The sequence below is a fragment of the Enhydra lutris genome, unplaced genomic scaffold (genome assembly GCF_002288905.1).
Source record: "Enhydra lutris kenyoni isolate GAN:26980312 unplaced genomic scaffold, ASM228890v2 scaffoldscaffold59, whole genome shotgun sequence".
NCBI classification, from domain to species: domain Eukaryota; kingdom Metazoa; phylum Chordata; class Mammalia; order Carnivora; family Mustelidae; genus Enhydra; species Enhydra lutris.
In genome coordinates this window covers 4,503,276-4,515,137 of record NW_019154143.1, presented here as the reverse complement: position 1 = coordinate 4,515,137, position 11,862 = coordinate 4,503,276, and the positions used below count along the sequence as shown (strand labels likewise).

The following is an 11,862-nucleotide window of genomic DNA, read 5'->3' as shown; positions in this document are numbered from 1 at the left end:
TTGGCCTTCTCCCTTTCCCTGACTGCTTCTAGAAGCAAAATCACCCTTCCCTCCCTCACTGGCCCCACATCACATCACCTGTCTCGTCCCCACTGGCCTTCCCTGAGGACTCTGTTCCGGCCCCTTCCCCTTCTCCTTGGGGTTGTTGTTGGAGTCGTTGTCCTTGATGATATCATACTGACGGCAGAAGAGCCCAATTACAGCTGAAACACAACAATACAATCTGCACCTTGATCTTGACCTCCCCACTCACAGCCTTGAAGGGCATGAGATACCCACACGGTTTCTAGAAAAATCTGAAAAGAAAACCCTTGAATTTCTAGTGCTCATATGTGAGAACCACCCTCTTAGCCTTCCTCTCCTCAAACTTCTGCTCACCCCCAACTAAGCATCTCCCCGCTGCATTTCCCTCCCTGCCTTTTCTCCTGAGCTTCACCACCTCCCACCTTCACTGAGCCCCCCACTCCCCCAATCCTTGGTCCGCCGTGCAGCTGCTCACTCACCAGCCCACATGAGCAACACCACCACAATGATAACCACTTCCCCTGTCTGCAATGGTCGCTCTCCCTCCAGACCCTCTACTGTGATGTCACCTGAGAAGAAAGAGATAGACTCCAGGTTATGGGGAGCGGCCACAGAGCTCTGCTATGCAGACCCGTAAGGATGAAGAGTCTGGGGCCAGGGTTGCCCTTGAGAGCCCCTCTCTAGGAAGCTGTTGGTGGACAGGTAGGTAGAGACCAGAAAAGCAGGAACGTTGCGGGCAAGTATTCACGCAGACTGCGGCGGCTGGGAACAGAGGGTGGGGGAAAGGATGCTTAAAAGCCCTTCTCCCAAACGATTCATTATCAGCCTGTTTATACCCAGTCCCCTGCCAACCTTTTTCCTTCGTTTCTTGGCAGTATGATGAATTAAGTCATCCTTTTATTCATCTAAGCTAGACTGTGGCTTGTTTGGGGGGAAGTAAACAAGAGGCTAAAGGGCAGGTAAAAAGCCAGAGAATCCAAAGCTTTCGGGAGTGGAGAATAGCTGAGCCTCTCACCTGGGCTTGAGCTGTTGGAGGGTAGCCGGTCAGAACCTTTGAGAGTTCGGAAGTGCACCCGAGGCCCTGGGGGGCTCTCTCCCCGAAGGCCGATGCTCCGGACCTGCACCGTGTAGTCGCTGTCTTCAGCCAGTCCCCAGAGGGCACAGGCCCGCGTGGTGGTGTTCACCTCCCTGATCACACGCTGCCCAGGGCCATTCTGTCGCTGCGGGGAGATGATGGGACAGGAGGGCGGTCTCACACCAGTCCCAGGACTCAAACATCCAAGCACTCCACTGAGTAGGATGACAAGGGCAGCTTGAGCCAGGGGACACCAGCTCCCAGATTCTCCCACCACGGGGAGGGAAGCTTTGGTCCCCGGTGGGGGTAACGGAAGGAAGGCTCAGAGTTCCAAGGACACAGGCTGAGGGAGCAGAATGGTGATTCGTACTTGCTGGGAAATGGAGTAGCCAATGACGATGTTGCCTTCTGGGACGTCCCAGGACACAGTGGCCGAGTTGGCTCTGAGGTGAGTGACTGTCACATTAACAGGAGAGGGAGGCCGGTCTGTTGGGTGCCAGAGTGAATAGGTTAACAGGTCCCATGTACGGACTAGCTCTGCTCGACCCCACTACCCCTTTACTCACCTGCTCGCACAAAGCCCAGGTCACAACTGACCAGCAGGAGGACCGTAGGGCTTAAGTATGGGGAGAGGGGCATCAGCGAAGCCATGGTCCCCACCGAGTCCGCTGGGAGGCACTAGGGCATCCGCTTGACATCCAGGCGGGGCTCCTGGAGGTGGCAGGAGTTGTTGGGGGGGGGGGCGGTGTCCAGGACTGCCCAGAACGCACGGGTGGCAGCTGCTCTCCCTGGCTCCCCACCGCCCACAGCAGCCCCGGCCCGTTCTCCCCACGCCTTCCCCGCCCCCGCATCACCCGGGCGTCCCCAGTGCGCCGCTCTGCCCGGCCCACACCCACCTCCGCCGGTCCTCGCGGTCGGTCAGGCCTCAGGGGGCTGCTCGGTGCCCATAGGGCGGCCCATCGCCCGGCTCCGCGGTGCTGCCCCTACCCCATCCCGGCGCGGGCCCGGCGGGGGCCCGGCGCGGCGGGCAGCGCGGGACCGAGCTGCGGGCAGAGGGCAGGCGGAGGCGTAGCGAGCCGCGGGGCGGCTGGGGGCCCCCAGAGCTCGGACGGGCCGCGTAGTCTGTCCCTGAGCGGGGGGCGGTGCCAGCGCGGCCTGGCCGCTGGCCGGAGTCCCTGTGCGGGAGGCAGTGCGGCTGCTCCGCCGGCGCCTGCAGCGGGATGTGACCGTCCCGGCTAGCTAGCCGCCGCCTTCTGCAGAGCTGGCCCCGCTCGCTCCGCCGCAGCCCGACCGGGACGTGCCGGCCCGCCCCGCCCCGCCGGGGTTCTCGCCGCCGTCATCCCCCTCACCCCCCCCTCCCCCGACCCTGTTCTCCCGGGGCTCCTCCCACGACCCTCCCATTGGCGGCCTCCGGGTCCCCTTGCCTCTGATCCCGGCTGCGGGGGCGTAGGGAGAGGCGCAGGTGCGAGGGTCTCGGGCACCCTGGAGGGCCCCTCCCTCCCCGGGTGGAATTAGCCAAGTTGGGAGGAGGAATCCCACTTCCCCTGCGGGAGGGGACAGAGTGGGGAGATAATTGTTCTAAAATCTCCTACTTGTAGACTGCGTCAGCTTTTAAATCTCTTCCCCATTCATAATCTGATTTTCGTTCTCTTCGCTCTCATTCATTCTTTAATTTATTAAACAAATATTTATTGAGCGTCACCTAGGTGTCTGGGCATGGGAAGAGCTGGAGTCCAGCAGTTAAGACAGCAGGCTGGGTTTATAGCGGCGGAAGTCTAAAGAGTAGCAACCCATGGTTTTTAGCTCTTCTTCCTGCCTGGCGTGGAGAAATTGGTCGCCTAAGTGTCAGGTTTCCTAAAATCAGAGCGTGCAGAACCTCATAGGGCTGTTGGCAGGATCCAGTGAGATAATGTTGGGGAATGTCTTTATAAATCTTATGACACTGTGTGAGCGAGGGATTATCATTAATTTGCACCAGTCTGTTAGTTACTTCATTCGTTTAACAAACATAAATCCTTAAACTATTTCATGAGATCTGGAGTAACAACCTGGATGTGAGTCCCCTTTCTGTCAACTGTGTGATCTTCAGCAATGACCTAACTTCTCTGAGCCTCTGCTTTACCATCTGCAAAACGAGGGTGTCAGTATGGTCTCCTTAGTGTGAATGTACCCAGTGAGATACTGTATGTGAAAAGTGCATTGTTCAGTGTAAATAAATGTTGGCTTATGTTGTATTTAGGGCAGATACTTTGGTTTCTAATTCTCGTTGCAGCATTTCTATTTCTGTGGCACTTTTTTCCTGTAATATTCAGTTCAGCATGTGTTCCCCTGGGGCTCCAAAGCTTCTGTTAGCTTCCTTCTGAGATGAAAGAGTGAAATGGAGCAAGACGCTCAGGGAGGGCTGTGTGTTCTGGACATGTGATCAAGCCATGGCTCAGGTCCTCTGACCTCTGCTGTCCCTGAGGACCCTGATCTCTGGCCTCCTGTTGCATCCTGGTCCCAGAGCACTCTGCTCAGGGATTCTCATTGTCCTGGGACTGGGTATTACCCTGCACTTCTGAGCTCCAGGCCCTCCAGAGAAGAGGTCATTGTGTCCAAAGGTTAAGAGTAATGATCCTCAGGTTTCCCCCTTCATGGGGCAAAGCAGAGGCTGGGCAGTCTGCATGCATGCAAAGAGGGACCCCTGGAGCTTCCCTGGGGTGCCCAGAGGGCTGGTGGCCAACTGATCAGGAAAGGGTGTGGGGAGAGATACTCAGAGGGGGTGGTGCTCAGAGAGGCCAGGGTACCTGGGTTAATCATCACTGTGGCTCAGATAAGGCCCCGCCAGCTAGAAGCAGAGTTAGCGTGACAGAAGGGTTTGTGTGGCTGAAGATGCAGGCACAACAGGGTGTCCACAGTGTGCGACCATGACGGGCACAAAATGGTTTCAACATGTGATTGAGACCCCAGAGCCTGGCAAGTGGGAGGTGAGGATCCCCCACCCCTTCTCCATGTTGGTCTTCTTCACTGATTCCTAGAATAATTTCTCATCTGGACTTCCCTCCACCCTGGGTTTCTGTTTTCCCTCTCCTCCTTTCCATCTTCCTTCCTGACCTTCCCCTATTAGGCCCAGATTACCAAGTTCAGGCTAAATCCTTGGATGGCGTGTGTGTGTGTCCCCAAACCTTGTGCCTGCTGGCACTCCCACCTCCAAATCAAGAGGCATGAGTGAGGCCTGGGCTTCCTGCCTGTATCCTTGTGCCCCCTTCCCTCTAGTTGTCTGGGTATGAGGCAGCCCTGCCAATCACAGAGAAGTCAAACCCACTGACCCAGGACCTCGACAGAGCAGATGCCGAGCAAATTGTTTGATTGCTGGGACAGTGTGATGCTGAGATCTTCCAGGAGGAGGGGCGAGTCATGCCCACAGACCAGGTAACCCAGACCCATCCCCTGGACACTGAAAATAAAGATGCCAACTCCATGCCAATGGTCCTTAGTGTTTGAGACCTGAGAGCCCCTCCACTACACCAGCCATTCCTCCCCCTCCCCTAAATCCACTATCCTTTTCTTGGCTTCTGATTCCCACCTGTTCCCTACAGAGACTGTATAGTGAATCAATTCTGACCACCATGGTCCAAGTGGCTGGCAAAATTCAGGAAGTGCTGAAGGTACAGTCTCTCTGTCTTCTCCCCTCCTAACTTCTCTCCCTCCCCCCCTTTCTCTTTTCTTGGCTTCCACTTCTCATTTTACTCCATCTCCATTCTCCTTTTTCCCAGTCCTCCCTCTGGCCTCTTTATTGTCATCTTATTAATCAACAGTAATTATAATAACTATTATCTACATCACACTCTGTAATTGACATTGTGCTTTCACACTCATTACTTTTGCAAAAACCTGTGAAATGAGTGTGATTGTCTCCATTTTTTTTTTCAGATAGGAAAACAAAGGATAATCACAGTAGCTTGCCCAAATATATCCAGCTAATAATTGCTGGGTAGTGCTGTTTTTTATTGAGTGATTGGTGGATGACAAAGCTGCTCTCAATCCTTTCTGGAATGAGTAAGGGTTTGAGTAAGTAGCTAAGCCAGAGTTGGGAGTCAGACTGAAATTTCGTTCTCAAATCCAGGCATCTTTCTGTTCCCTTTTGTGGTAAAAGGAGGGTTAAGGAGTCTCCCCAGGAGTTCTTCTGCTGCTGACAAAGAAGGAATGTGCTTCCCCCAACCTGAGCTATGAGCTAGGCCCTGGCGACACAGGCAATTTTTCTTTCTCAGGAACCTGAGGGGGGGCTGGTGGTGCTGAGTGGAGGGGGCAACTCTGGCAGGATGGCGTTTCTCATGTCAGTGAGTACCCTGTTCCCCGATTTTCCTTCCTCTGCCTTCTCAGGGTAACCTCAGGACCATAAAGCTCATGATAGCTAAGCTCCTAGGTGGCCCTCTTGAGGCCAGGCTCCTTCTCTTCTCAAAGTTAGATCTCACCATGGAACCCCCATATCTTTGGAACCCACTTGGGCCCCACTCCGTCTATTGCACGTGTCTCTACATCCCATGCACCTCAAGCCGTCATCTGCAAGTAGCTTTTGAAGTGCCAAATTCCAAGCAGGACTGGCTTAAACGTTGGCCTGAGGGAATCCTCATACTAGTTGTCAAAATCCAAGGTAACCGCTCCCTTCACTTTCATCACTACCTCATGTCCTTCCCCCATGACAGATCTCCTTCAACCAGCTGATGAAAGGTCTAGGACAGAAACCTCTTTACACCTACCTCATTGCAGGCGGTGATAGGTAAGCCAAGTTGGCCCATGAATATTTTCTTTGGCCTGGATAGTGTTTTCTAGAAATAGAATTTTAAGGCTTTCAGGTGGAGATTGTGACCAGTTTGCTTTGGTCCCCATCATTTCTTATTGCCTTATCCTTGGCCCTCTTCACATACTCATGTCACCTGACTGGCCCTTGTAGGAATTGGAGTTTTTTTAGCCCTAGAAAGCGTCTATCATCGTGTTTAGCAAATAGTAGGTATTCAAAGATATCTTTCCCATCATTCCCTTCTCTTAAAGCATTCCCTTTTCTTCCCTAGTATACCATAACCTTCTGCTTTCAAACCAGTGCCACTGACTTTGAGTCTGTCTTCCTGGGTCTGTGGTGGCCTCTAGGGAGGGGACAGAAGATAGTGCCCTGCACGGGATTGAAGAACTGAAGAAGGTCTGTGTTTTCCCCTGATAGTCAACCAGACATCTCTGTTTGTTCCTTCTCACGAGGACACAAAAGTCCCATCGCCAAAGCCCGTTCTCTTCCCCAGTCCTGACCCTGACATCTCCATGCAATAGGTTTATATCCTAGAATCCTCCTGGTGGCACTGTCTCACCCACCCTCCTCTTGTAGGTGGCCGCTGGGAAGAAGAGGGTGATTGTCATTGGCATTTCGGTGGGACTCTCTGTGAGTGTGAAGACAGCCTGGGGGGATCCATTCTACAGGGAGGAAGGGGGTGGGGGCAGAACAGCATAGAAAACAGATTGACGAAGTGGGTACTAGAAAACAGAAAGGGTTCGCACAAGGGATTTTGATTTTACTCTCACTAATTGAGACCCAGCTGCATGAATGTGGAATGACAGGGAACGGATCCTATTCCAGAATACCTGTGTATCAGTCCATTCAACAACCAAGGTAGATGGACTAGTCCCAGGGTCAGCAAACCACACTGGCCAATCATGCCGCTGCCCATTTTTGTAAACAAAGTTTTATTTGAGACACAGCCATTTGTGTTTACATAAGATCTGTGGCCACTTCATGCTACAACAATTGGGTCGAGTATTGCACAGAGTTCATAGGGGCCCCAAAGCCTAAAATATTTACTCTCTTGCTCTTTAGAAGAAGCTGACCCCTGGACCTGTCCTTTGCTACTTAAGCATGGTCCTTGCTTAGCAACATCAGTATCTCCTAGGATTTGCTAGTAATGTAGAATCTCGCCCCTCACCAAGACCTACTAAGTCTGAATCTGCATTTTAACAAGATTCCAAGCACTGGATTTGGTGACCCCAATTTTCTCTCACCACTGTAGTATACGATTTTAACAATTCACTAAGCAGAAACAGGTCCAGCAATGCTAGATGCAGAAGGAGGCACACAAGGAGGGCAGGACACCGACCTTAAGGAGCATACAATTTAGTTCAGTAGTTTTGAAACTTTACCATACAGAGGATTTCCTTGGGGGAACTTGTTAAAAGTCCAGGCCTGGGGCTGTCCCCTTCCAAGGCAGATCCAGTAGATCTTACCTGGGCCTGGGACTGTGCATTTCTAACAAGCACTCAGGGGGATTCTGATGCTCCTGGGCCGCAGGAAACACTAGAATAACCCCTCCCCTCTCATCATGCCCTTTTTCTCCCCCTACCATCAGGCTCCCTTTGTGGCAGGCCAGATGGACTACGGCATGGACAACCCAGCCACCTTCTTGCCAGTCCTGGTTGGTTTCAACCCTGTGAACATGGCCAGGTGAGTAATGAAAGGCAGTGACTGGCTAGGCTCAGGGGAGGCTGAGAGGAAACCTGTCAAAATCTACAGTACAGGGGCGCCTGGGTGGCTCCGTTGGTTAAAGCCTCTGCCTTCAGCTCAGGTCATGATCCCAGGGTCCTGGGATCAAGCTCCACATCGGGCTCTCTGCTCAGCAGAGAGCCTGCTTCCCCTCCTCTCTCTGCCTGCCTTTCTGCCTGCTGTGATCTCTGTCTGTCAAATAAATGAATAAAAATCTTTAAAAAACAAAACAAAACAAACAAACAAACAATCAAAAAACAAAATCTACAGTATAGCCACAAAGAGGAGGGCATGGTGGCTATGGTCTTATTCACCGCATCTCAGAACATTAAAGTAAATACAGACTGTCCCTGAGCTTATGAGGTTTTTGTTTTTGGTGGGTTTTTGTTTTGTTTTGTTTCTGTTTTTGTTTCGTTGTTTTGGTCCACGGGTTGATGTAGTCTCGTTTCGGAGAGGATTGAAGGCAACTTACAAAGGCCACATAAAATACCAGAAAGCAGACATTCAAAACAGGAAGCGAAGAGACAAGGAAAACAAGGGCCAGAAGATAGAATAGGGTCGGGAAGATGCGTACCCCAAAGAGAAGCATCTTTTCAAAGGAGCCCTGGGTGCTGAGTGGCCTCTGATTCCCCTTTGCCCAGCTCCCTTATTGTAGCAACCATTCTCCTTTGTCATCCTAGGCTCTCCTTGGGTCCCCCTCTGGCTACTCAAACCCCCACCCTGTCCTCCTTTCCTGAGAACTCTGTGCCACCCAATCACCTCTGCCTTATTCTCTATGTAGATGGCCACTTTGATCTCAGAGGTCAGCGTGTGAAACCGATAGTGCTCAGGTGTGGTTCCCTGGATGTTCAGCCTCAGGAGTGTTAAAGCAAGAAGAAAGTAGATTCATAGGCCCTTGTGCGAGAGCTCGGATGTTGTCCCTTTGGGGTGAGGCCCTGAAATACCTTATTTTTTGAGACCATCCCTGGAGATGCTGGTGCCCAGCCAGGTGCGGGGAGCTCTGCTGACTTCACCATTGGAGTGGGCTTCTTGATGAAGCTGAAGGCTTCCTGTCGCTGGAATGTTCCAGGGAAGTCTTGTTGATTCCTCAAGAGCAGCTCTGCACATGCAGTGGTGGTCCTGGGGGGAGAGGTGGCCGGGTGCTTTCTGAGGTCCTTTTCTCAACTCCCAGATTCCAGGCTTGTAGCGTAATTCATGTGAAGATATAAATGAGTCTGAGATACTTTTAATCCTGCTCCTTTTAATGGAGGACTCTCCTTCACCAAAAATGTATGTGCTGCAGTGGATGCTAATTTCAGGCCCTGTGACTAAGTGAAATGACGGATTTCAAACAATGTGGGTGTGGAGATCTTCCAGTTGTTCCTTAAATCAGTGGCTCCCAAACTTGGCCGATCTTCAGAGTCGTCTGGGAAGCATTTTAAAAATACAGATTTGGGGGCTCCACTCCAGAACTCCTGAAACTGACTCTCAGGGTGGGCGTGGTATCCAGAAATGGGTAGTTTAAAAAAACATAAAACAAACAAAAAAAAAGCACCAACCCAAACTCCCCAGGTGATGTTGATGACTAGCTAAGTTTGGGGATCTCAGTGTTAAACCGCATAATGAACCCTGGCTCAGGGCTCTGCTTAGGTCTCTAGGGACTTTCCGAAGTAGTCGGAGGACAAATGACAGGAAACAGTTTTACAAAATGGGCGTGCAATATGTGAAATTTGCTTGCCCTCGAGGAAATACAAATGAAAAAATACAAACGTAGTTAAAGAAGGGGTAGACATTTTGCAGGGATGGGATGGTGAGGGGAGGTTAGGGAGGCCTTATACAGAGGTAACTCTCTGAGCTCCTGCCACAGTGAGTCATTGGCCGGGTATCCCCTAGCAGAGTTGACCAGTAGAGGTCAACTACAGAAGATCCCTGTTCTTTGAGATTCCATGGTTGCACCTAAGCAGGTAACAAGCCTAATGTTCTCTCGTCCCCTTAGCACATTGTTTTGTTCGTGGTTAATTTATTCGAGAAATGTTTGCCAACTGTTGGATGCTACGCTTCATGCCTTGTAGCTGTGCTCCTTTGGTAGGAGTGGTTGTCCCTCCCTCAGGTAGTGAGGGGTTCACTCTTTGGGGAGATGGCCAGAATATATTTTCAGGAATGAGAAGGGCTTCTGATGGACCTTAAGACTGAAAATAAAGTGGCAGTTTTGACATTCTGATGATAGGCACTCCTCCTACAGAGAGTTGTGGGTATTGTGGCCATGGCAGTGGGACACGGGCAAGGACGGGGGCACAAGAAAGTTCTGGTATCAGGCTGGAGCTAAACTTGAGTGTTGGCTTTGCTGTGGGATTAAATTGCTGAATATTTTACTAACCCTTTTCCTTGGGGTTCAGGGACACGGTGCCCCATGAGCTCCAAAGCACATCTCTAGGAGAATGTTGACGTTAGACCCCAATCCCAATGTCGTCTTTGATCCCGACTCTCATCTGAGGCCCTTCCTTTAGATTCTCACCATCTCCCCACGTCTCTCTCTCTGTGGGCCCCAGAAACGACCCCATAGAAGACTGGAGTTCCACATTCCAACAAATAGCAGAGCACATGCAGAAGCTGCAAGAGAAACAGGAAGCTTTTGTGCTCAATCCTGCTGTTGGGGTAGGATCCTCCCCACCCTCACCTAGGGAATGCTTGCCGCCTCCTGGATGCCTCCGATCTTGTTACATCTTGTCTGAATTCCTGGCATAGTGTGTCAACTAAAATGTCGTAAAGCAAATCCTATTTTCCCAGTCCCTTCCTGACCCTGTCTGCTAAATCCATAATTATTAAACAGCTAACCCACCTAGGGCAGGTTTCCCATTTGAAGAACCTCTTTTGCATCTGTGAGTGGAGAGGATTGAATGGAAAGGTGAATTGCTTTCTGTTTCTCCTACATTTTCTTTTCAAAGGCGGGCTTTAAAACAATGGCATGCAGTTTCATTCTTCTGCCTTTCTAATCCTCTCCAAAACTGGGTGGATCTTCCAAGCCTCTGTGCTCCTCTTTCTTTCAAGTGTGGTCTACCCTCACTTTGACTTGACAAGGCCCTGAGCCGATCCCTGCCCCTGGACCTCTCCGCCAGGGATGGACCCATGTGTGACATTTTCCTTGCTCTTCCTTCTGTGAGATGGGAAGGCAGCCGCCCCGTGTGAGGTCCGTATCTTTCAGCTCTCAGGCGCTCGTCTCTCCTCCCATCTGCAGATGTTTACTTTTAATCTCCTTTCTCAGACACCAATTTGATCATTCTCTTTGCAATAATCTCTTTATGCTTGGTGTGTCATGTCACATCCCTGTCCATTACAGTGGCTGCTTCACTGGTCTGCCCAAAGAACCTGAAATGAGACGTTTGCATTGACGAACTGCTATTAAAAAAGTGGAGGGTTGGGTTGGAAGAAACTACTTGAAAAAACAAATCAAAACAAAACCCTCTCCAAAAAACACTTACTTCCTGCTAACGGGATACTTAGTCACTGTGGCCTCCTCCTTAGAGTCCTAAATGTGCCACGGAAATGACCAGAGGTGGCTCTTACCCTCTTTCTGCTTGTCTCAGTGGAGCTCACAACCCAACCCTCCTCATAGCGCACTCGGCACCCCCAGTCCTGCTGAATGCAGGCCCAGTGGCCTCGAACCAGCGCACATGCCCAGGAATCACTAACCAGACTCTGTGCCAGGGGCCTCTAGCCAGAGCACATGCCCAGCAGCCCCACTAATTCCAGAACAACAGGATCCTCCTTCCTCTCCCAACCTCTCCCGGGTGTCATCACCTCCTTAGCCTGAGGGCCTCAGTGGCTCCTCCCAGATGAAAGGTGGAAGCTTGACCAAGATCCTGCAGGAAACCTTGCTACTGGCCGCCCATAAGACTGTGGACTGAGGCATCGCAGCCTCTTAGAGGTAGGAGAGCGAAATCAGAGTCAGGCAGGGAGGGGGTCGGTACGGGCTGGGGGATGGCAAGTGCAGATGCAGAGACAGACGGGTTAATGGCAGCAAGACGGAGGCCCAGTACCACCACCCCCACCGCACCCTGGGCCATGGGAAAAGAGCTGGCCTGGGTTTCTTAGTACACAAAGTCTCACTTGTTCCCAGTGGACCCTGGGCTCCTCAGGTCCCACTGATCTCTGTGCCCACCTGGGACACCGAAAGTTCACCTAGTTTCAGCAAGTCTTTGGCTTGGGGATGGTCCAGGTCATGCAGGAAGAACTCGTTCTGCTGGGGGCCTGTGTCTCTGGCCTGGCTCCCAGAATCCCCACT

At 51.6% G+C, this 11,862-nt stretch overlaps 3 protein-coding genes across 4 annotated transcripts in view; 1 reads left to right on the top strand and 2 right to left on the bottom strand.

Annotated features, from left to right (window-relative positions):
- The window catches only part of LOC111158363 (CEBPZ opposite strand), a 49,940-nt gene extending 40,894 nt beyond the window's left edge, over window positions 1-9,046 (bottom strand). For both annotated transcript variants that reach the window (XM_022520365.1, XM_022520364.1), the window contains exon 1: window positions 8,546-9,046. The gene's annotated coding sequence lies outside the window, so the exon portion shown is untranslated. The remainder of the gene's footprint in view (window positions 1-8,545) is intronic.
- LOC111158362 (fibronectin type III domain-containing protein 4-like) lies at window positions 24-2,359 on the bottom strand. The gene is made up of 6 exons (XM_022520361.1): window positions 1,996-2,359; window positions 1,666-1,810; window positions 1,470-1,585; window positions 1,040-1,244; window positions 504-593; window positions 24-203 (listed from the first exon to the last, which is right to left on the bottom strand). The coding sequence occupies exons 2-6, from the start codon at window positions 1,748-1,750 to the stop codon at window positions 70-72; spliced, it is 630 nt and encodes a 209-aa protein (XP_022376069.1). The 5' UTR covers window positions 1,751-1,810; window positions 1,996-2,359; the 3' UTR covers window positions 24-69.
- LOC111158382 (glucokinase regulatory protein-like) overlaps window positions 4,006-11,862 on the top strand; it is a 28,333-nt gene continuing 20,476 nt past the window's right edge. Inside the window, 10 exon segments of the mRNA XM_022520388.1 lie at window positions 4,006-4,065; window positions 4,355-4,510; window positions 4,678-4,746; window positions 5,350-5,418; window positions 5,785-5,857; window positions 6,208-6,275; window positions 6,456-6,509; window positions 7,468-7,562; window positions 10,130-10,235; window positions 11,387-11,494. Of these exon segments, the coding sequence (XP_022376096.1) occupies window positions 4,006-4,065; window positions 4,355-4,510; window positions 4,678-4,746; window positions 5,350-5,418; window positions 5,785-5,857; window positions 6,208-6,275; window positions 6,456-6,509; window positions 7,468-7,562; window positions 10,130-10,235; window positions 11,387-11,494 (858 nt within the window).

Excerpts from the sequence above, each read along its gene's own strand:
- LOC111158362 (XM_022520361.1), bottom strand. The coding sequence starts at position 1,750 with ATGGCTTCGCTGATGCCCCTCTCCCCATACTTAAGCCCTACGGTCCTC. Across the intron at positions 1,245-1,469 it reads GCTACTCCATTTCCCAGCAA|CGACAGAATGGCCCTGGGCA; the intron begins GTACGAATCACC and ends ATCTCCCCGCAG. Across the intron at positions 594-1,039 it reads CTCCAACAGCTCAAGCCCAG|GTGACATCACAGTAGAGGGT; the intron begins GTGAGAGGCTCA and ends CTTTCTTCTCAG.